At 39.1% G+C, this 21635-nt stretch overlaps 1 protein-coding gene across 1 annotated transcript; it reads right to left on the reverse strand.

Moving 5' to 3' along the window:
* Nucleotides 1-7016: 7016 nt before the first annotated feature.
* On the reverse strand, nt 7017-15422 carry LOC139734698 (uncharacterized). Its single transcript, XM_071645491.1, has 9 exons — nt 15342-15422; nt 14256-14338; nt 13444-13656; nt 13030-13105; nt 11333-11422; nt 10655-10827; nt 10023-10124; nt 8320-8470; nt 7017-7360 (listed from the first exon to the last, which is right to left on the reverse strand). Exons 1-9 carry the CDS (start codon nt 15400-15402, stop codon nt 7017-7019), a joined length of 1293 nt encoding a protein of 430 aa, XP_071501592.1. The 5' UTR covers nt 15403-15422.
* Nucleotides 15423-21635: the final 6213 nt, after the last annotated feature.

Consider the following 21635-nt stretch of genomic DNA (forward strand, 5'->3'; position numbering starts at 1 on the left):
AGATGGTGCACATTCGGAATAAGAGCTAAATTCTGTGATTTTAACACTTCGATGAAAAAGTATTGCACCAAAAATTTGCACCAGATTGCTGAATTTCAGGTCTGAAAACGCAAAATCACCTCCGTGTGGGAGGGGATCTACACCCTCGTGTGCATGCTTATTCTGTTTGATTGCTGAACAGACATGTAGCGTTCATGATATTCAGTGTAAGAATTAATACAAGAAGATTATTTAAATGATACCGTTTTATAGGCAAATTGTTCAATAATAATCTACACTAAAATGTATACTGCAATTAAACAAGTGGGACAGTTTCAACTCGTTAAAACACGCAAAACATGCATCAAATTGCACCATTTGCAACATCAAAATGCAAAAGTTCTCACGTAGTTGTTTGAGGGGGCACATCCCCTCCCACACCCTCCCCTCCCCCTTCGCTCGCTCCGCTCGCTCGGGTTCAGTCGCGTTCATGATATTCAGTGAAAAGAATTGATACAAGAAGATTATTTAAATGATACCATTTTATAGGCAAATTGTTTAATAATAACCTACATCAAAATATACTGCTACCTTAAACAAGTGTTACTGTTTCACGTCGATAAAACGCGCAAAAACATGCATCAAATTGTACCATTTGCAACATCAAAATGCAAAAAGTTCTCACCGTGGGAGGGGGGACACCCCCCTCCCACACCCTCCCCTCAAGAAGTGTATTTAAATTATACCATTTTATAGGCAAATTGTTCAATAATAATCTACATCAAAATAAACTGCTACCTTAAACAAGTGGGGCTGTTTCACAGAGATAAAACGCGCAAAAACATGCATCAAATTGCACCATTTACAACATCAAAATGCAAAAAGTTCTCACCGTGGGAGGGGGGTCTATAGGGTCTATAGAATATTGTCATTTGTTTGAGATTTCTGCCAAAGAAATTCGAGTGAGGATTTCATGTCATTCAGTTCTCGAGCAGTGCGCTGTAAACTTAGAATTAACATTTTTTCTACAAAACTCTCGATCTCCTCTTCATTGATACATTTAATTTGTGGGGCTCTCTCTTCCCCTCTCTCTGGAAATCTGAGAATCTATGGAAACGAAAGTATGGTAGGTCTATTTCTAATCTAACTTGAATTTTTTATAGTGACCAAGGTGTGTTTTATACGAACATGTGTGTTGCAAAATTCCATTATAATTGGGCCTACCTTTTAGGCCTATTATACTTCAGGGGCGGATTCAGAAATTCCGGAAAGGGGGATGCAAAATAACAAAATAAAGGGGGCGCACAATTCCCCTTTCATTTTCTTCTTTTTATTTCTTTTAACAAAAAATAAAGGGGGTGCGCATCCTGTGCGCCCCTCCTCAGCCGCCATGGCTTAATTAGGGCTCATACTTTTTGACCCATTTAGTGGGACCCTCCCTATTCCAGCTTACACTCAATTGGCCTACTTTTTCGTGTTAATAAAAGTTGTAATGAACCAATAAAAATGGCATCTAAAATTTGAAAGGTCAAAAGAAGTGAAATAATTAATTCAGTGTGGTTTTCATGAATTATCACACTCGATTCCCTTTATAATCTTACATTTTGCTTTCAAAAAGGTTAAGATTTTAGAAAAATCTATACTTCTTAGGCCCAGCAAACACATCACGTTTTCAGAACGTTTCCTAAACGTGTTTTTTTTTTTTTTTTTTTTTTTTTTTTTGGAGGTTCCGTACGTCTTCGTATAAAGTGTACGTTTTGAAAACGTATGTACGTCAAAGTTGGGACTTAGAATTTACCGCAAAGCACAGGGTTTTTTTTTTTTTTTTTGAAAATGTTTTAAAAACGTCAATGGACGTTACAAAACGTTTTTATTATAATCTGCTACCTCTTCGTCATTTATAAACGTTCACAAAATGTTGTTATTACGTCTGCTATGTCGACTTTGTCTTTAATGAACGTTTCAAAAACGTGTTTATTTGGTCCGCGACGTCTTCGTCATTGGTTGCTTTATCATGAATATTCATGCCTCTTTATGAATATTCAAATAAGAAAATCTAAAATTTGAAAACTAGATAAAAGACATTGAAATCGGAAGTATTTATGCTAGATTCAAACTTTCTGTGTTAAAAATTGTGGCTATATACGTTATTGTTCAGTTATTCACAATTTTCAAATTGTGTTCTGAAGAGGTATTTTTCATATGTTAATAGGCCTAATTAAGATATATGTGATTTAATTGTAATAACCATGTCTTCATGCATTACAACATTTTTGCCGGTATATAAAAGAATGTGATACAGATTCATATGTAGTATATAGGTATAGGTGGTAGGACATTATAGGAACAGGACGGTTAGAATAGGATTATATAGGATTAGGATTAGGGTACACTGTATCCCAGATTGTGCCTGTATAATCTTACCACCATACTTTTTTTAATGTCCCACAAAAAAATAAACATTAGACGTTCTTAAAAGGTTTTCTGGACGTTTTCAGAGACTCCAACTCTCCCGTTTTCGACGGGAGATCTCCCGCCGAAAACCCATATTATTTTGCAAAATCTCCCGTTCTCCCGTTTGAGATTTAATTTCTCCCGCCCTGGCTCTTTGTCTCCCGTTGGAAAGGATTTCTTACTTATTTCTATCGTATGTTGAAAAAATAAGCCTTAGATAGCACCAGAGAGCATCTAGAACCCTGGGAATTTCGCGCTTCGCACACATCAAGTTGGAGTCTCCCGTTTGCTAAGGGTTTCAGGCGGGAGAATCTCCAGATCAGAAGGTGCTTGGGGTTGGAGTCTCTGCGTTTTAGTCGGATATGAAAGGTTCTTTAAACGTTCTGGAAAGGGTCAAAAGACTTTTTAGACGTTCTTAAAACGTTTTTTAACGTTCTCGACGGTTTTCTGGACGTCCGCAGAACGTCCACAGAACGTTTTGAATATTCTTGAAAGGTTTTCTGACGTCTGTAACGTAGAAAAGGTTTTCTGCAGGTCCTTAAAAAGTCTGAAAGGTTTTGTATTGGTTTTTTTAAACGTTTAAAAAAAGTTTTTATAACGTCCATTTGAAATGTTTTAAATACAATGTACGTCGAAAACCTTCGATACAAAAAGACGTTCTGATAACGTTTTGACAAAACGTCTGAATACCGAACTTGGATCGTTTCAAGAACGTTCAGAAAACGTCCAAATGTTAGCTGGGGGTGCAGTACCACATATTTGGTTGTTCAAATTGGCTTTGGTATGTAGAGTGGTATATTTTGGTATATAAATATGGTGAAAGTTTTAAGCCAGACAAAAGGAAGGTTTCCAAGAGTAGGCTAATAAGTTTCAAATCTTTACATGAACAGTGATATCTATATATCACAATAGTAGAACGGCCAGACGTCATCTAACAAAATTTGTTCATATAAATATTGCAAAATACATGTACATCATTGCTAACTTAATTCTTGGACAATAGCAGTTATTCTTCTGCAAAAGCTTTTTTTTTCCTGGACTCTATAATCAGGGGCAGATCCAGGAATTATGTAAGTGGGGGGGGGGGGGGACTTTACAAAATTAAAGGAGGTGCACACACCCCCTTTTTTCTCTTCATTTCTTTTATTTTCATTTCTTTATTCAAACATACTTGTCAACACGCTGCAGATTGCAATCTGGGCCTTGCCGTCACACTCTCTAAATTCATTATTAGCATTTCTGTACTCTATATATTTCTTATTAGTGGAAAATTCAGCAAAGAAAATGGGATTCCATCGGGATATTTCATCTCCTTCTTTCCCTCCTCTGGCTCTCTCTGCCTCTCTCTCTCTCTCTCTCTCTCTCTCTCTCTCACTTTCTACCCAGAGATTGATGGCAGGCACCAAATGACTTAATGGCTGTACATGTCACTTTTTGTCTTTTGCTGAATATAACTTTATCATGACAGTTTTAATGCAACAACAGTTAGTGTATACCAGAGTATGCCCTATACATTAATCATGTCCTACTCTGGAAAGAAATGATAGCTTGGTCACAATTATGGTTCACATTTTATAATCATAATAGGCATGCCCTGCTTCCCTTATGTGGTACCTAATTGGGGGTGGGTGGGCCCCCTAGGGGCCCCTCAGGGGAGCATGGTGCCCAGTTAAACAAATTGAGATTCTATCCCCCTAGGGATGCTACCATTCTAGTCATCAATATACTAACTCACAATATTAACTTAGCTCTGTCACTTCTGGTTCCAGAGAAAAAGATGGTTTTTTTTTGTTTTTTGTTTTTTTAAAGATTCCTTAATATGGGGTGCTTGCCCCCTCCTCCCCCCACCCCCAGGTGGGGCATGGTGCCCATTTTTTGAACAAATTGAGATCCTATCCCCCTAGGGATGCTATCTGCTAAGTTTGGTGAAAATCAGTCATGGGGTTTTCGAGAAGATGAAAATGTAAAGAGTTTACGCACGCCAGACCAAGAGCGATCGCAATAGCTCTCTTGAGACTTCGGCTCAGGTGAGCTAAGAAGCGGACACATTTAAGTGGAGTAATTTATTTCCTTGGTTTCTGTGATTTTATTACTAAAGTTTCATACTTGTACAACTTTACAAAATGGCTTGTTACAGTGCTTTCTTGCAATCCTTTGATATAGCAACACATCATGTTTACACACAGAATACTGAACAAGTAGGAAAACAGGTTGCTTCGACACAATTAAATCCATGAGACAAGGCTACAAGATGTGCTCCTCAACACCTTTCTCCATGCTCTGAAGCAAACATTATGTGAAAAATTCAAAGACAGAAACATTTACTGAACTATACACAATACTACAATGTGCTACTATGACTAAAAAGCAACTTGACCATTAACCCATACCGTCTGCTCATGCAGGCCAATCCACTGGAGCCAAGTAAATAAGCCACTTTGTAATTAGCTCATGTGCAAGTTTCCCACTGAAGCCAAGTAAATAAGCCAGTTTGTAATTAGCTCACATGCAAGTTTCCCCCATTTCTTTTTTTTTTTTCCAGTTGGTTAGGCAATTCACTTAATTTCAAAGCGATATTGTGCACAAAAATCGCACAACGCAACATCTCATGGAAATCATTTTATAAACAGAAGGACGGACTTACATAGACCAGGAGACCAGAATGGCTCTTTAATTCTCCCTATCACATATAGCTCTCCAACTCTGAATGCGTGTGGCGCTCTAATTTTTTTACCTTTAATTCTTGGGATATGAACTTCCAGTTATGAACGCACAATGTGTAAATGTACGCTTTTATGCACATTGAATGCAAAAGTACTAGTATTCACAGATCGTATCAAATTCTGTCATATAATCTGTTGAATAAAGAGTTATTTTCTAATCTGTAACTTTACATTTGATGAATGGGATTCTTCTGTGAAGCTGGGCCAACGATGCAAAACAACAAAATTATAGAAAATATCCATAGTGATAGATGACGGATGTGACATGGGTAAACCGCAAAACCGGAAGTGTACGTCTCATATCAGTCAGATATCAGTATCACAAGGTGATATCGCTTCATATCGGCTATATGCAATAGGGAGAATTCATACTTGGGGAAGCATCCCTTTCATCATTTTGTGTTGAATGCATAGACAACCTTTTTCTACTATCAATGCAAAATAATGCAATGCTTTAAAGAACAATTCATTGCTGTCACATGGATGTGCTAGCCAATATCATTCATAAGGATTACTGGTACATGAATAGTCATTACATCACAGATGCTTGCGTCAGTGAATTTACAAACCAACATGCCTGTTATCACAAATGACCGTTTTCTGCTCACGTGCAAAGTGGACTCACAAACTAGTTTATTAGGTTGACATTCATGTGGTGCAGGTCTATGTGGGAGGTTAACTGTTTCTTCTTGTGGTGTGAAGATTAAAATCAACAATTCTGAGGAGCAGTGATCTTGCGACGCTGTCTTTTTTTTGATTTGCCTTAATACTGACCTCAGCAAAGGAGATCAGCCCTTCCCTTTGCATCATATGTCATTGCAATACATGGTGAAACAATATCAAGACTGGGAAGAAAGTGGCGTAGAATTGGATCAGGATAGTGGAAAGAGAGGGACAAAGAATGCAACCTTTCTGAAATATCTATTTACTGTATCTTGAATGCAAAATTTCTGGAGTAAGATACACAGCATTGATGAAGAACGGATTGCAAAGAGAATTATCATTTTTAACATTTTAATCACATTTTTAGATGCTCCTAGTACTATGCAATAAGTCATTTTGTTTCATTACCTCAGGTAATGGTCATGGTATGAAGAAAGCATGAAGGGTACTTTACTGGTGTGCCTGGGTAACTTATCCACAGGAACTAAACAAGAAAGTAAAGATTGTTGGCAAACCTGTGTGTCTTTTGTGAATGTTCATGTATCAGTAGACATCTGATATCTATATTCTTTTCATGCACAACGTATGTCAACGAGCTAGAAAAACACAAGACATCAAGACGGAATTAATAACTTCTTTTTTTTCACGGCTAACAAGATTCAGAGCTGGAACAAAGAGACCACATATGCCATGGGTGATGAATGTAGAAATATCAAGATGGCAAAAACAAATGGCAGACAAATATTCTGAACAAAAACACTAAGAATTTATTCAGCAACTTCGGAGATTTGAACATGAAGCAAGCATACCATGTCAAATTGCATGATAACTGTGTTTCCAATCTACATTGCCAGTCATGTGTTTCAAATAAATATGTAGGAAAACAAAAACACAAACAAATATGTACAGGTTGTATCTACTAAACAATGGGAAGCAAACACACTTACACTTATAAAATGTTCAATCAATGAGAGAAGGTATCTTTGTGGTGGATTTTTGAGGTTTTGCTTACCACTTTTTGTATCAAAAAGAAGAGGTAATCTATTGCAATGCCACAAGTAGTCACAAGGTAACACTGTCAACTTACTTTTCCCTTGCTGAATAAAAAAAAAAAATAATAAGACGTGGAATCCTTCAGTGAGAATTTACATACAGATAAATATCTTACACTAAAACAGACAAAACAACCAATTTTGTCTATTCTTTCTCTTCCTTCTCTACTTTTTCTTCCGTCTGTTGATTGCTAGCAGAAGAATTGGTCTCTTCCGCTGTACTTTCTTCTTTGGCCCCTTCGGAATCCTGCTTCACCTCTTCTGTCCCTCCCTCACTGCCTTCACCCGAAGGTTTACTGACCTCGTCGGTGGCCGGGTCATCCCCGCCGTCCTTTGGCTTTTCTTCCGGAGGAGGGGGTTCTAGGCTCTCCGGTGCATCTTTCTCATCTTCGGTATCCTCCTGGCTCGACTGGCTTTCTTCCGGCGACTGGAGGAGGGCATTGAGGTGGCTCTGAAACTTCCTGGGCTTGTTCAGGGCTGCCGTGATATCTGGAAGTAGTAAATGCATTGATAGACTCTGAGGTATCTTCCCCAGAAACATTTCGCTGCAGAAATGATAATGTTTGCATCATCAAATTGGCACCTCTGAATCTGACTGTACAACTCATCGTAGAGAAATATTAGATGGAAATGACTAAGACCATAAAATCTGTAAGAATTAGAAAAAAAATACAACAATTTGGCAAAGTGTGAGAGAAAAAAGAACTTTGATGCTTCAAAAATATGTAAACAGTTTAAGAATCTATCATAAGTTTAGCAATTATGAGGCAATTGAAAATTCATCAAAGGAAACAATTATACAAGATCTGTTTATTATGCATTAGGTTTGTTTTATTTGTTTTCTAACTCTACCTTATGACACACTAACAACGAATAGCAAAAATCATAATACAGAGACAGAGCACCAAATATAAAGAATATGGCATCTTGAACTCGAAAAGATGACCACTGACACCACAGCAGGTGTCGTCGACACAAAATATGTAATTATATCTGGTGTATGACCTTTCAGCACATCTCTCTTGAGTTCGCTTAACTCCATGAAAAGATAACCACTGACACCACTGCAGGTGTCGTTGACACCAAAGGTGCAATTATATCTGGTGCATGATCTTTTAGCACATCCCTCTAGAGTTCGCTAAACTCCATGAAAAGATGACCACTGACACCACAACAGGTGTCTGTAACACCAAAGGTGTAATTACATCTTGTGTATGACCTTTTATGGTCTCTCACTGCATAGACAAGCAGGTGTACACAGTATAAGAAATATATCAGGTAACACATGGGAAGTCCTATTGGTTAAATGGGCCATATAGTCATGTAACAAAGAACCAACAGGGTGACAGAAGCAAATTAATGCAGTTGAGGGTCATTACCCTTGGGTTGCGGTGGTCCAACGATGGTCCCTTTCTCCTTCTGTTCCCCGTTCCCCCGCAAGATGGTACTGGAAGGCTGCAGGGTCTGCGGCTCGGAGGGGGCAGACACCTGTCGAAGGGTGGGGCCAAGCTGGTCTGCATCGTGGAGAGGTCTGCCGCTAGGGAACTCGTGAGGAGGTCTGCGAAGGACTTGAGTGCTCTGTGGAGTGACTGCATGCACCTACGGGAACCATGACAAAAAAACAAATACAAAAACTCTTACAAGTAACTTTCTGTGCACAAGTTTCATTCATGATTTGATGAATGTTCATAAATTCACACTCATAACAACAGGTTTAGAACAAACAATAAAGGCAGGGAGGTACTGTTGGGATACTAGCAGATTAAAGATACTGAAAAGTATTTGCTTCCTGCACTTTGATCCTCAAAATTGCTCCAGAGAGGACCAAATGCACAAGCATCATGTTAGATGATGTGATATAGAAATTTAATTACCATTTCTCCTCCATGAACTTTCACAAAGTTCAAACATCTCATAATGAATTCTTCTCACTCTATTATGTGTGATACTATTAGTATACATTGAATCAGCACAGCCTTTATACACACATAAGAGAGCTTCTTTATAATTATGAACACGTCATTTAGCTTGAGTAGACACAATACCATGATTTAAATTCAAGATTTTCAAGGCTAGATACAGATTACATGACATGTAATTAAATTTTAGGGCAATCCCTGTATTGTTTCAAGGATTTTCAAAGATTTAATCAAACTATTAAACATGCTGGACAACATAGATCTATGGCATGTGTGATAGTGTCAGTGTTGGGCACCCATACCTGAGTTGGCATGACAGGCAGCGCTCCAGCCTGCGGCAGAGGGTTGGTGGGAAGGGGAGGCCTCTGCGTGGCAGCCCAGGCCTGGGTAAAGTCAGGGAACATCAGCTCATCCCACTTGATTTCAACTTTCTCTGCACACAGCTGTTGACAAACAAATAGAGACAAATATTATATCCACATCTGAGAAATAGGAAAAGACACATATACACTAATGGCCTCTGAAATTACGCATTCAATCTTGTACTTGCCACATTTTCTAAATATTCACATTAGAAATCCCACATTGTTGTATAATTTGCAATTGTATAGCACATGCTTCTTGTTTTGCAATTGTATAGCACATGCTTCTTGTTTTGCAATTGCATGGCAAAATTCTTGATAGAGTATGACAGACAGCAAGATGCAATTCATCAAACATTTCTCCATTTCTTTATTCTTTAATACAGCTTTACAACATTCTTTTCCATCATATCCAAAAAAAAAAAAAAAAGAGAAATGTAAGAGGAAAGACAACCAAGAAACTCAGCATACACTCTCACACTTATCTGAACGCTCTGTTTGGTACAGGTATAATTCCATACGCATGGAATCCCTCTTCTTTTCCCCAACCTTCAATCCCTCCAATCCCTCTCCCACCCCCACCCACTCCCCCCCCCCCCAAAAAAAGAAGAAAATGAATGGAGCCTCTATCAAGACAAACAAGAGCAAAGACTCAGTTCAAGGAACAGTATATTCTATATATTCTGTCACTAGCATTACCAAGAGGTTTCAAGTTTCATATGTCTTTCACTGTTTCCACATCAAATACCATGTGCTGCCATACTGTACTCATGCATCAAACACCACAATAAATTCCCCAACTTAACTTAGTAAATCATTAAACTCAATATTACTGCCTCAAAGTATTGCCCTGAATACCTGCATACACACCTTCTTCATCTCATTGGTGAAGTTGTCACTGCTATCGATAAATTTCCGCTTCTTGGCATCATACTTCTCTTCGATGAGTTGTAATTCTGCTTCCAACTTTTTCTGTCATTAAAAGGAAAAAGAAATATTCTTTAAAAGACTTCTGTAATGGTAATGGACAGCCAAAAGACATACATTCAAGGTCATTGAGGTTTCAACTTGTTTAAATGACAGCTTGGATATCTGCATTCATTTCCATTAATCACTCATTATCAATCACTCCATTAGGAAAGAACAAAATATAATGTTTTGCTGCACACTGTCACATACAGGCTACTCCCATTATAACGAAGTTCTTGGACTGGCAGTTTTCTTTGATTATGTCAAAATTTCATTATAGCCTTACAAATAAAGTGTATAAAGATAAGAAGATGATGATTTTGAGACCTAAATTTTACTTTGTTGTATACAAAATTTTGTTATTAAAGTGTTCATTATAATGGAAGTGCACTGTAGTACAGACTGAATGTCTGTCCACCTTGAAAAACAGCATTTCCATAATACAAATTGACTGCATATCATGACTAGACAAACATGATGACACATGGAAAAATTTCCGAGACACTGCAATGGCCTACCTTTCTACCCCTTACCTGGTGAAGTTTCAGAGACTGGACCTGTCGCTTTAAGACTTGCATGCGGTTGTCGGTTACTATCGTCCGAGGATCGGGAACAACAACATCACTGAAGATCTCATTGATGAGTCGGTGGTTGCGCTGGAAACGAGCAGCGGCAATGTGCTTCACGGAGTAGGTGTCATCTTGGTCTGAAAGCATTATGGTCATGTTCGTGTTACTTGGTTGTGATATATTTCTATTTATTTCATTCAAATGTCACAACACATTAACTATTCTCGCCTTTTTTTTCATACTTTTCATTCTTCATTAAACTTGTGATGTTGCGCCGCTTTATGTTTGAGACAATATTAGTTCATGACAGGGTTTTCATTTCAAACAGACCACACAAGCAAGTTCCTTGGCATGGAGTAGCCAAATATATATACTAGCAAGGTATTTATGGAATAACCATGCTTCATTCATGGTAGGTCACTTTGAAAGAGGTTACACATAACCATGAGAGCCAGTGGCCACATTGAACAACATTTTTACCTCTCATTCTGGTGAAAGTTTAGCATGTACATGTATTATGATGCACTGCAGGAAGCAAGTGGACTTGATTACAGTTATCTCATCTACAGCGAGATATTGAAAGGCCATTTTACAGAAGGTGCTAACCCTAGGCATGATAATGCATTAAGGCTTTACATTCACCATCATCATCCTCTGCAGCTTGCATGCTCATCCTTGGTTCAGACTTGATCCCACTGTCCATGTGAGACTCCTGATCTATTGCCTGCTGGGCTGTGAAGCAAAAGACAAACCAAAATAACAACACTTTATCCCTGGTTCATGAGTTCACAAGCAGTTCATGGATGTTGAAAACACACACATTTAAAAGAAAGACTAACTACGAATCAAAAACTGCTTTAACAAACTTTAGCACATGTACCAGAGAAACACTACCATATCTTTATATAAGAGACTAGAAATGTCGCTATGGCGACTGGTATGCCTCCGCCATAATGCATAATTCTCCTAATAGGTCTAGATAGTACATGTGGACAATGTGTGATTACATTTTCACAAAATTGGCAAAATATTGAAATGACAAGTTTGTCATTTAAATGTGTTGAATGTTCACCTTCCTTGACCTAGGTTTAATTGGATGAATAGGAGAGCATGTATTTGGGGATTTCAGGACTTTAACTTGACTTTGGTCCATTCACACATTCATGCATTGAGTAATTTTCCAGGTACCGGTATGGAGAAAAAATGCAATTTCTGTACTGAATAGTAAATTGTTACCATTTTCATCTGGCCTTTGACCCTAAAATTCATAAGATAATCACTTTCAGGTAATACATGCATAAATATGCAGTAAGTTTCAAGATATATTGAGCCACTTCTGAGATATGGAGGAAAAGGTTAGTTCAGCACTTTCACTCGATCTTTGACCTTTTGACCTTTGAGGCAAAAAAAAAAAAATGAACAGAGAATCTCTATTGGGTTTTACACCAAGTGTAAAAAAAAATAATCCCGCTGGCATTGCATAAACATGAGGGAAATACCCTTGTAGTAAAATTTTGAAGTGTTGCACTCGACCTTAGACCCCTGACCTTTGACCCCATGAACCCTACATTCTCTAGATAATCACTGCCAGTCAGTACATGTATATACTACGTTCCATGAAGATACCTTGAACAATTTTCCAAGTTATGGAGAAAAAAAAGAAGTTTTAATATTTTTACTTGACCTTTTGACCTTTGACCTTTGACCTCATGACCCAAACTTTCACCAGAGAATCTTAATTGGGTAATACATGTATACAATAAGTTTCAAGAAAATATCTTCAGGCATTGCATAGATATGGTGGAAATAGTGAAATTTTATGTATTTGACCTTGACCTTTTGACCTTAGACCTTGAGCACGTGCACCCAAAAGTTGACAGGCACAACTTCACCCCCTAATACACATACATGCCAAGTTTCATTAGGATACCTCAACAGGTTTTGATAGTTACCTTGTCCAAAAAATTCATTACGGACGGACGGACAGACGGAAGGTCGGACAGACAGACGGACGGACGGACAACCCGAAAACATAATGCCTCCATGGTGGAGGCATAAAAAACATGGAGAAATAATGAAATGAACACCAGAAATGATGTAACATGTTATCAACATTGAGTGTAACACAAAATAAGCAGTCACCTGTGCTGTTTTTTTTTTTTTTTTTTTTTTTTGGGGGGGGGGTCCTAATTACTGCTTGTATCACCTTCTTTCAACACTATGGATGACATTATAAATTTGTTCCATAACTATGAAGGTATGCTTTTCTTATGTCTCATTCTTGACATAAGATTCACAACAGAACAAAATGGAAGAAGAACAACAAATGAAAGTCTTACCCTTCCCCTTGGCAACCATCCATGCCTGGTACGCTGGAGAGTTGTGGTATGACTTGAGTGCTCGGTTGTACTCTTCCTGTTGATAGAATCAGATGTAAATAATGAAAATGAAATTGTGTACACATTTACTCTCAGAGATCAAGGTGTGAATGGGGTAAAGCAGTTTTTCATTTTGTTGTTGTTGTCAGATTTAATATTCAGAAAAATTGCAATGGACATGAATGTTTGTAAAACAAACAAACAAACAAAAATACAATGCTACTGTTTGTCTCATACTGCTTCATTCCTTGAGTTATTGCTCCATGGAATAGAAACACGAGGAAACCCAGCACCCAACAATGCCCTAAAAGGACAAAAGTATAAAATCAATCAAAAACAGACATATTAACCCTTGTGTAGGTGACAACAACTCACCTTCTCGGTCTCATATTCCTCAGTGAAGACTTGCTTGCCTTCTTCAGGCAGGTCACGCCACATCTGTCCAATGATCTTGCCGATCTCCCACAGCTTGAGGTCCTGGTTGTCATTCTTGACCTTCTCCCACACGCTCCGACTGTACCTCATGTAAGGCATCAACGGCTTGTCGGGGGGCTTGGGTGGCTTCGGGATGCGGGAATCATGAGAGCTCTGGGAATATGAACATGTCACATGAAACAATTTCTTTCATTTTACACGATGTATGTTTCTCTCATAAGCAGATTTGGCTTCAGAAAGTTCTTTACTTCTGACCTAAACTTTGGCAAAGTTTGCCAGATAGTTGCATGTTGACCACTCTGCTGGGTTTAAAATGCTTTCGCATTGTAGGCAATGGAATTCAAAACGCAAACCAGTTTTACCAACATCAATATGTGTGAATACATGTGCTAGTGGTATTCATTTGATGACCTACATGTATAATGGATAGCCCCACCAATAACACTGAATAGGTTTCTTTTCCTGATTTATGACAATTCATCATAGCACTCTCCACATCGCATTATTGAAATGAAAATAATTCATGCTTGGTACGTCGCACACACCAAAAAGGACAAGAATAATACATATGTGTACTGCAGCAAATTACAAATGATAAATCATATCAATGACTGCATTTCAGAATTACAAAAGCTTTGTAAGGAAATGTATATTAGTACAAAGAAAGTTTCAAAAGAACATTTTCTATTAATGCAAAATTTAAGGAGACTGATATGTTTAGCAGAGTATTTTGTGAAGCAATAAAATCATACTCCTTTTGCTGGACTGCTCGACTTCCCTGTTCCTGGTCCAATTACTCCACTGGAAGATGCGTTGGCAAATGGACGGGAGTGTGCTATGGATGAGGAAGAGAAAAAAAAGTCAAATATTCATGATATGAAACATCACAAGGGCATACTTTCTCTAGATCTGTCAACAGAAAATTTCCAGCAAATCCTCAAAATTACACAATGAATTCATGTAACAGCAACAACAACAACAAAATGCAAGTTTGACTGCTCACGCTCATACACACACACATGTTCCACACACATCATATACATTCAGCCTGATACAGAAGTAGACTAAAAGTATGCTTTTTTTTTTGCAATTGATAATGTAGTCTTTTACTTTGAAATGAAACAAAGGACAAAAAACTCATTGTGTATTCCTTGATGCAGTGCTTGTTTGTGTCAGCTAGATATACATGTTTACTTTAGAAGTACCAGTATACTATGTCACAGAATTTTTATTGGTGCAATTTTTCAAATCTCAAAGGACAAGTTCACCTTAATAAATGCATGTGGATTGAGCGAGTCCAGCAATATTAGTAGAATACATCAGTGAAAGTTTGAAGAAAATCAGACGATCTGTTCAAAAGTTATGAATATTAAAAGTTTCAGCGCAGTCAGCTCTGGATGAGAAGACTACTCCAGTTTGTGATGTCATATATGCATAGAACAATAGAAAAAATATAAAGAAAATTCAACATATTTTCACATTTCTCGCATACCGGTAATAAAAGAACATTTTATTTGTCTCTTTCAGAAGGCAGGGGGAATAACATTACCCTAAACATATGCCAGTAACAAATCAAGGGAATATGTTCTTTAAAAAAAAAAATTAAAAATCGATATATCATCCTATGCATGTGACATCACAAACTGTAGTAGTCTTCTCATCTTGCAGTAACTGTGCTGAAACTTTAAAAATTCATAACTTTTGAACAGATTGTCCAATTTTGCTCAAACCTATACTGATGTATTTTACTGATATCGCTGGATTCACTTAATTCACATGTATATCATGGTGACCTTATCCATTATCAATGTACATTGTAACTAACTTTGTCAACTTACATGCTTGCATGGGACCACCACTAATAAAGCCAGCAACGTTTCTTCGAGACTGACTAGACATCTTGGCTCATCAGAATGTTTTATTTTCCGAGGTTTCTGCAAACAGAAAACAGAATTCATCATTTGGATATCAATTATGATGCACAATTCAAGTGTCAGTCTTGAGTACACTTTGTACATCTGTTCATATCTGCCGCTCTTGAGAATGCATTGCTTTTGCCTTTGATACAGCCAGGGTGCCGCAAACTGCTTTGAAAAAAAAAAAAAAAAAAAGAGGGAGAAAGAAAAGAACATTAATATTGCTTATCTAGAGCATTAGCAGCACAAAGACAGAGTTACCCAATGAACTACACCAATAGGATGATGAGATGAACTCATGAAGAAGAGCGAATGAAGGCTAGGCCTCCTTATGTACTGATGTAGACTGCACACATATGGCCGACATATTTCACACAAAACCATAAGTTAGAACTGTAAACACAAGCTGTGATGTGACAGTGTTTTGAGGAAAATGATATTACCATTAATTTAAGGCATTTTGATATTAAGAGTCAGACAATAAAGTCAAGTGAAAATCCTGCCTGCAAGATCTGGCTAGGATCTCACTATACACAGCCCTGTCACTGTACAAGCTGGGATCCAAAACATTACCCTACTCCGAACAACACAAATTTTGAATTCATCACATTATGTTTGTTACCTCAAACCCGGTATGTACTATTTTGATCAAGTCAGCTTCCTATTGCCCACGATGTTACTGATATTGGCAAACACAAATTAAAACTTACCAAAAACAAAGATTAAATGCATCATCTGCACACTGTAGCTCACATTTCTCTGCACTATGCAGTTATTGCTTTTCAGTTCAAAGAGATTGCTTAAGTTGCCATTGGACGGATTATCGAAAATGGCTGCCATGCACGTGGCGGTATAAGCGCTGATCTCTACAGAGCAGTACACGGCTTGCATGATTCTTTCAACACAATTGCTGGGCTCGTTTCGGAGCACTTCCATTAAAGCAGTGTTTTTGGTCAAAGCCGTTAAGAATATGAATGTATTTTGAATTAGAACAGCAATGGTCAGACTTTGCTGTAGGTGTTAGAAATGGAAATTTTGCTCTGTGGACTGTGGATATGGATATTACACAAGTGCTCACAAGCAAATGATATCATGTTGTAATTCCAAGGAAGTATAACATGACATTTGTGCTATTAACGACAAACATACTAGAATGTAGAAAGTGTCAACAGTTCTGTAGCTGTACTAGGGCCTAGGGGTCTACGGTACTGACTGTCTAGCTCGCTCGGTTGGTGGATAGGTTCCCTCAGACCCTGTCAGATGCTGTTCTTTTAAATTCACCAATCAATAGCAATTCAATTTACCATATTTATAGGTAAACTCGTCCTAAGAGGTAAACTTGGCACCTGCCCTGGCACCCTCATGAGTGTATAGTTACAACTTACAACAGTAAGCAGTGGGTAAATGTAGATCTGGGGACCGTTTCATGAAAGTTTTCAGCCCTGACAAGTTGTCAGTCACTGACAATTACCATGTGACAAGAGTTTCTCAGCCAATCAAAACCGAGGATTTTGCTGAAATTGTCAGCGCTGACTAGATTGATGAAACACCCACTACTAAGTCTAGTCTCTAAGTTTTACAAAGTTTTCCAAAGATGAAACATAAATTTACTAATAATAAAGCCTGACCAGACTGCTGTGCAAAGCACAGCAGTCTGACATGTACTAGTGTTTAAACGTTGTAAACGACCGTCGCTTTTGATGGCAAGACCACAAAAAATGTCTTTTATTTTGTTTGATTTTAACAGTAATACCACCCACCTATATTGTATTTTGCTGATGGTTGAGTTGAATTTGGTGTTTTGTTGGTATCCAAACCTTATTGTTGAATTTTTCGGAGTAGATTGTGCGATGATTCACAAAATCAACGAACTACCACAAACGCTCAACCCGAGGTACCGTGGTAGCATTTTACGTACGCCCATGCGTTTGGTGTGTTACATAAAGCTTGTCGTCTTCTACGTACATGTATTTCCGCGCGTGCTGCTCTCATGATTTGATGTCACTTCTGCTCCAACTAGCTCATCCACTTCCGCTCCGACTAGCTACGTTGTAATAGTATAGGGAAGTGATTGCCATTCAATAACACGCAGAAAATGAGGAGGGAAGCAATACGGACGCTCACAGACCTGATTTTAAGGACGGATTTCGGTGGGTTTTTGACGTAATTAAAAAAAAATACGCATACCGATTATTAAATGATTATCATAGATTACGGGGATTCCTTATATTCTAGTTTTCCACGATTAAAGATATTCATGAACTTTATGAAGGAAACGTACATCCACCGCTGAAAAATAACGTCTGCGAAGGAGTAGACGTGCAGCCGCTGTCGCAAAGCGACAGTGGCTGCGTGTAGTTACTAATAATTAATAGATCTCTAGAGTAACTGCGTCAGTAAGCGGCCGTGCAGCCGTTCGCGGCAGGTACAACATACACGGTAATATACCGCTAAACACAGCACTGCACTGTTACATGCACACTACACACATACTAACACACTAGCAATCAACAAAAACCAACCGATAAAATGGGCACAATCTCTGACAAAAGTGAAATTTTCTCACCGAAATGACAACATATCGCATCCAAAATGAAATTTTCGGTACTTCTTAACATATCAGTTAAGAAACAATAGTCCAAGAAACTGGATTTTTTGTCGTTTTCTCGATGTTCATGGATTTTGAAAACACATCCTAACGTAAAATAGAACTTTCGCGAGCCGATGTGGGCCGCCATTTTTTTCGGAAAGTGGATGTTACCATCGAAAAAAAACGGGAAAAACACGAGAAAGACATCAACAACACCGCCAGAAGAATTGCGATCTTGTTTGCGGCCAATGCATGTGCGCACGCTATTTTCACGTGCTTTCGCAATGGGAATTGGCGCTTACGCAATGTTCGCGAGACATGTGAAGGCGTTTCAGCTAAAGATCGCGGAGCACGCGCGTATTGCATAGGGATTGTACATCGTGCCGCAAGCAGAAATACTACTAGTAGGGCAGATATGTAACAAAAATTGGTCGAAATGCTCACATCCGGCGGAAAGTATGAAATTTTGCATATAGAGGTATTTTGGGGCGCTGATTTCAAATATTGCCGGATCCAAGAGATCTGACCACGTGGTCGGCCGCCATTTTGAATTCCAATATGGCCGCCATCACAAAACAAATTCAAAGATCCCTATCTTCAGTTCTGAATGACCTGTGGTACCAAAATTTGGTACACATGAGCGTTTTGACACATTGAATTTGATGACAGATTGATTCGGAGTGTCTGACAAACATTGAATGGCCGCCATTTTGAATTTCAATATGGCCGCCTCGACGAAATATTCAAAATCCCTATCTCGATTTCTAAGTGGTGAGTGACCCTGAAATTAGGTGTAAACAAGTATTTTAACATACTGAGTTAAAATATTAACTGATGTGATATGTCTGACAAACGCAATGCCTGCTATTTTGAATTCCAATGTGGCTACGAAGACAAACATCACGACTAACATTCACGGGCATGTCAAAAAGTGCAGCAAAAGGAAGCATAATGCACCTTTCACTGACGTCACAATGTAAATACATCAGCGCGCACTCTATCAGTTACAAACGCGCGCTCAATCAGGTAGCCTAATTTACAAACCCGAGATAGAGATTTTCAACACTCCAACATGGCAAATATGTATTAAATTCAAATTGGCTGCCGTGCAGCTTGTCAGACACATCAAATAAGTCTGTTATTGAAGTCATCATATCTTCATGCTTTTATATATCAAATTCCAATGGCTAATGTCAGTCAGAACTGAAGATAGGGATCTTTGACGGCGGCCATATTGGAATTCAAAATGGCCGCCGACCCCGTCATCAGATCTCTTGGATCCGGCAATTTTTGAAATCAGCGCCTCAAAATACCCCTATATGCAAAATTTCATACTTTCCGCCGGATGTGAGCATCTTTTTCACATATCTGCCCAACTATACGTCGCATATCGCCCTTATCGGCGAAAATTGTGCCGGGTTTTGCCCTGGTAAATCATGAAAACTGCGTTGGTCAATGGTTAATTTCTTTTACGAAAACAATTGCGTTAATGAATAATCTTGTCTATGATATATGAAATGGTTGAAAATAATTTGCCTGATTTGTTTACAAGTTGGAAAAACCCTTAACAATGCTTAAACTGCCGCAAACGGAATATTTTACTCTAGTCTAATTACTATTTTATGATCTAGCTTCATGATTACTCGTTAAACATAAAATGCATGCTGCTGTCTGTTCTCACAGCATATGGTCAGATCTGGTTGGGGCCCTTTGATCATCATCACCTTAATCTGATTCTTATGATGGGCCACATGCACACGCGACATAACTATTTACTAGACTAGTGTAGTGGGATTTGGTTTGGGGGGATGGTTGGTTTTAACTTCCCCTCTTATCTACTGTACCTCACGACCTTAACCAGACCCCGGACTGTGACTTTAACCTGACTAGGGGGTCACCTGACTGACATATCCAACTCTGTATCAGGTGACAATTGACCCCCATGACCTTGACTTGATGCTGAATGGACTCACGGATTAGGAAGGAAACAACTACAAGGCATACACCTGTATAAATCTACCTGAATCCAGTCCATCGTCAGCCTGGCGTAGTCAGGAAGTATTTTACGCTGTGAAGTGGACACTACTCCCACTTTATTGGCGTAGTCGGCAGGATTGCTGGCCTATTTGCGCGAATTTTGCCGATTTTAATCAACCGTATCGGTTGGGCTGCGAGGTAAGTCGCAGGGCAATGGCCGCGTAAATACATTATGTGTGTGTATTAATGTTCGCACATTACGCGTTGCACTGTGTGTATAATTACTGTACTGTAAGTTGTCGGTTCGCGGACCGGGTCGGCGCTGACTGCAGGGAGACGGGGATTGTCTCAGGGCGGTAGCGCTGAAAGGGGCGAGCGACCGGCGGGGAATCAAAAGTGAACGATTGTGTGCGAACTTACGTGTTGATTGTTATCATCGTTGTGTTTTGTGCGACGTCCGAGCGATCCTGATTGGAACGATATTTTTGATTGCGAACTCGTGTTACTGTTTAGCGTCACATCGTATTATTTGTCAAATCGTCGTCTAAGTGAGAGATAGATTGACGTTCGTAAAGGCAACTGTTTAGTCAGACCGTCCTACTCTAGCTGTTCTACGTTACTGTTGTGTGTTAAATTCTCCTGGTATTTTTGTAGACCTAGTCCTAGATTTGTTTCTCTGACTCTAAATAGGTTTGTTGAGTGTGGGTGTGAATACAGTCTGTGATTGTCGTTTCATGTGTATGACGTGCCCACCCAGCTAACGTCTGGGGAGCCGCTCGGGGTTGAAGAAAAGGAAACAGAAACAAGAAAAAGAAAAACGAACAAAAACAAAATTAACAAGAACACTTTTGCCCGAGCGAGTCATTTTGCGAGTCGATTCGTGTTCGGTTGCGTTTGCGTCTTGTTCGTGTTTGTTGGTGCTTTTGAAGTTTTGTGTTGCGTTAAGCTTATCAGGAGCGCTAGCCCGCGTTAGGTCTAGTAACTGTTCTGTTTGTAGTGTTACTCTAGCTTTTGACGTAGTAGACCAGGACCTACACTCCACTTGGTCTAACTTATACTTTTGAGTGCCTACACACGCTGCGCACTGTACTGTACGAGCTAGCTAACTTTAGATCCGTACTTGTAGCTAAGGTTGGTGGTACTGCGCGCTCATTAGTTTTCTGCGAGTGTGTGTGCTACATACACTGTGTTGCAGCGCGATTCGCCGTCGCTCGCGCTTACTACATCGTTATTCGTGGTAGCGTTAACGTTGCATGCATACGCGGCGCGCTTGGTCTTGGACCAAACGGAGTACGGAACGCCGGTCTATTTCGCATCGTGAGCGTGGTTTGCACACTGCAGCTGTGTACCATTCGCGCGTCGCGCTGTACGTTGTAATAGGACGACGCTAGCTGCATTAACCGCATTTGTGTATTCGATCTACGGCCGCATTGTCCCTGCAGTACGTGCGTCTAGCGGTGTGTTGAACACCGCGCAGTGTGAATGAACAGCGGGCAGCCGTTCCGTAGCGGAGCATAGCAGTCTATGGTACGCCAGCTGACTCTTCGTGCGTTGTCAGCTGTACTCCGTATTCGTTTAAGTGTAATTTGTGGTGCACTCCTGTCATAATTATTGTGCGTGTTGTACTTGCCATTGTTCTGTTCTAGTGT

This window comes from Diadema antillarum, unplaced genomic scaffold (assembly GCF_040938485.1).
Source record: "Diadema antillarum isolate AM-2024a unplaced genomic scaffold, OU_Dant_1.0 seq00000541_RagTag, whole genome shotgun sequence".
In the NCBI taxonomy this organism is placed as follows: domain Eukaryota; kingdom Metazoa; phylum Echinodermata; class Echinoidea; order Diadematoida; family Diadematidae; genus Diadema; species Diadema antillarum.

Coding starts and splice junctions, on each gene's coding strand:
- LOC139734698 (XM_071645491.1), bottom strand. CDS start 15,402: ATGTCTAGTCAGTCTCGAAGAAACGTTGCTGGCTTTATTAGTGGTGGT. Junction 13,657..14,255: donor CGAGCAGTCCAGCAAAAGGA/GTATGATTTTAT, acceptor TCATATTCCCAG/AGCTCTCATGATTCCCGCAT. Junction 8,471..10,022: donor TCACCAATGAGATGAAGAAG/GTGTGTATGCAG, acceptor TGGTTCCCGTAG/GTGCATGCAGTCACTCCACA.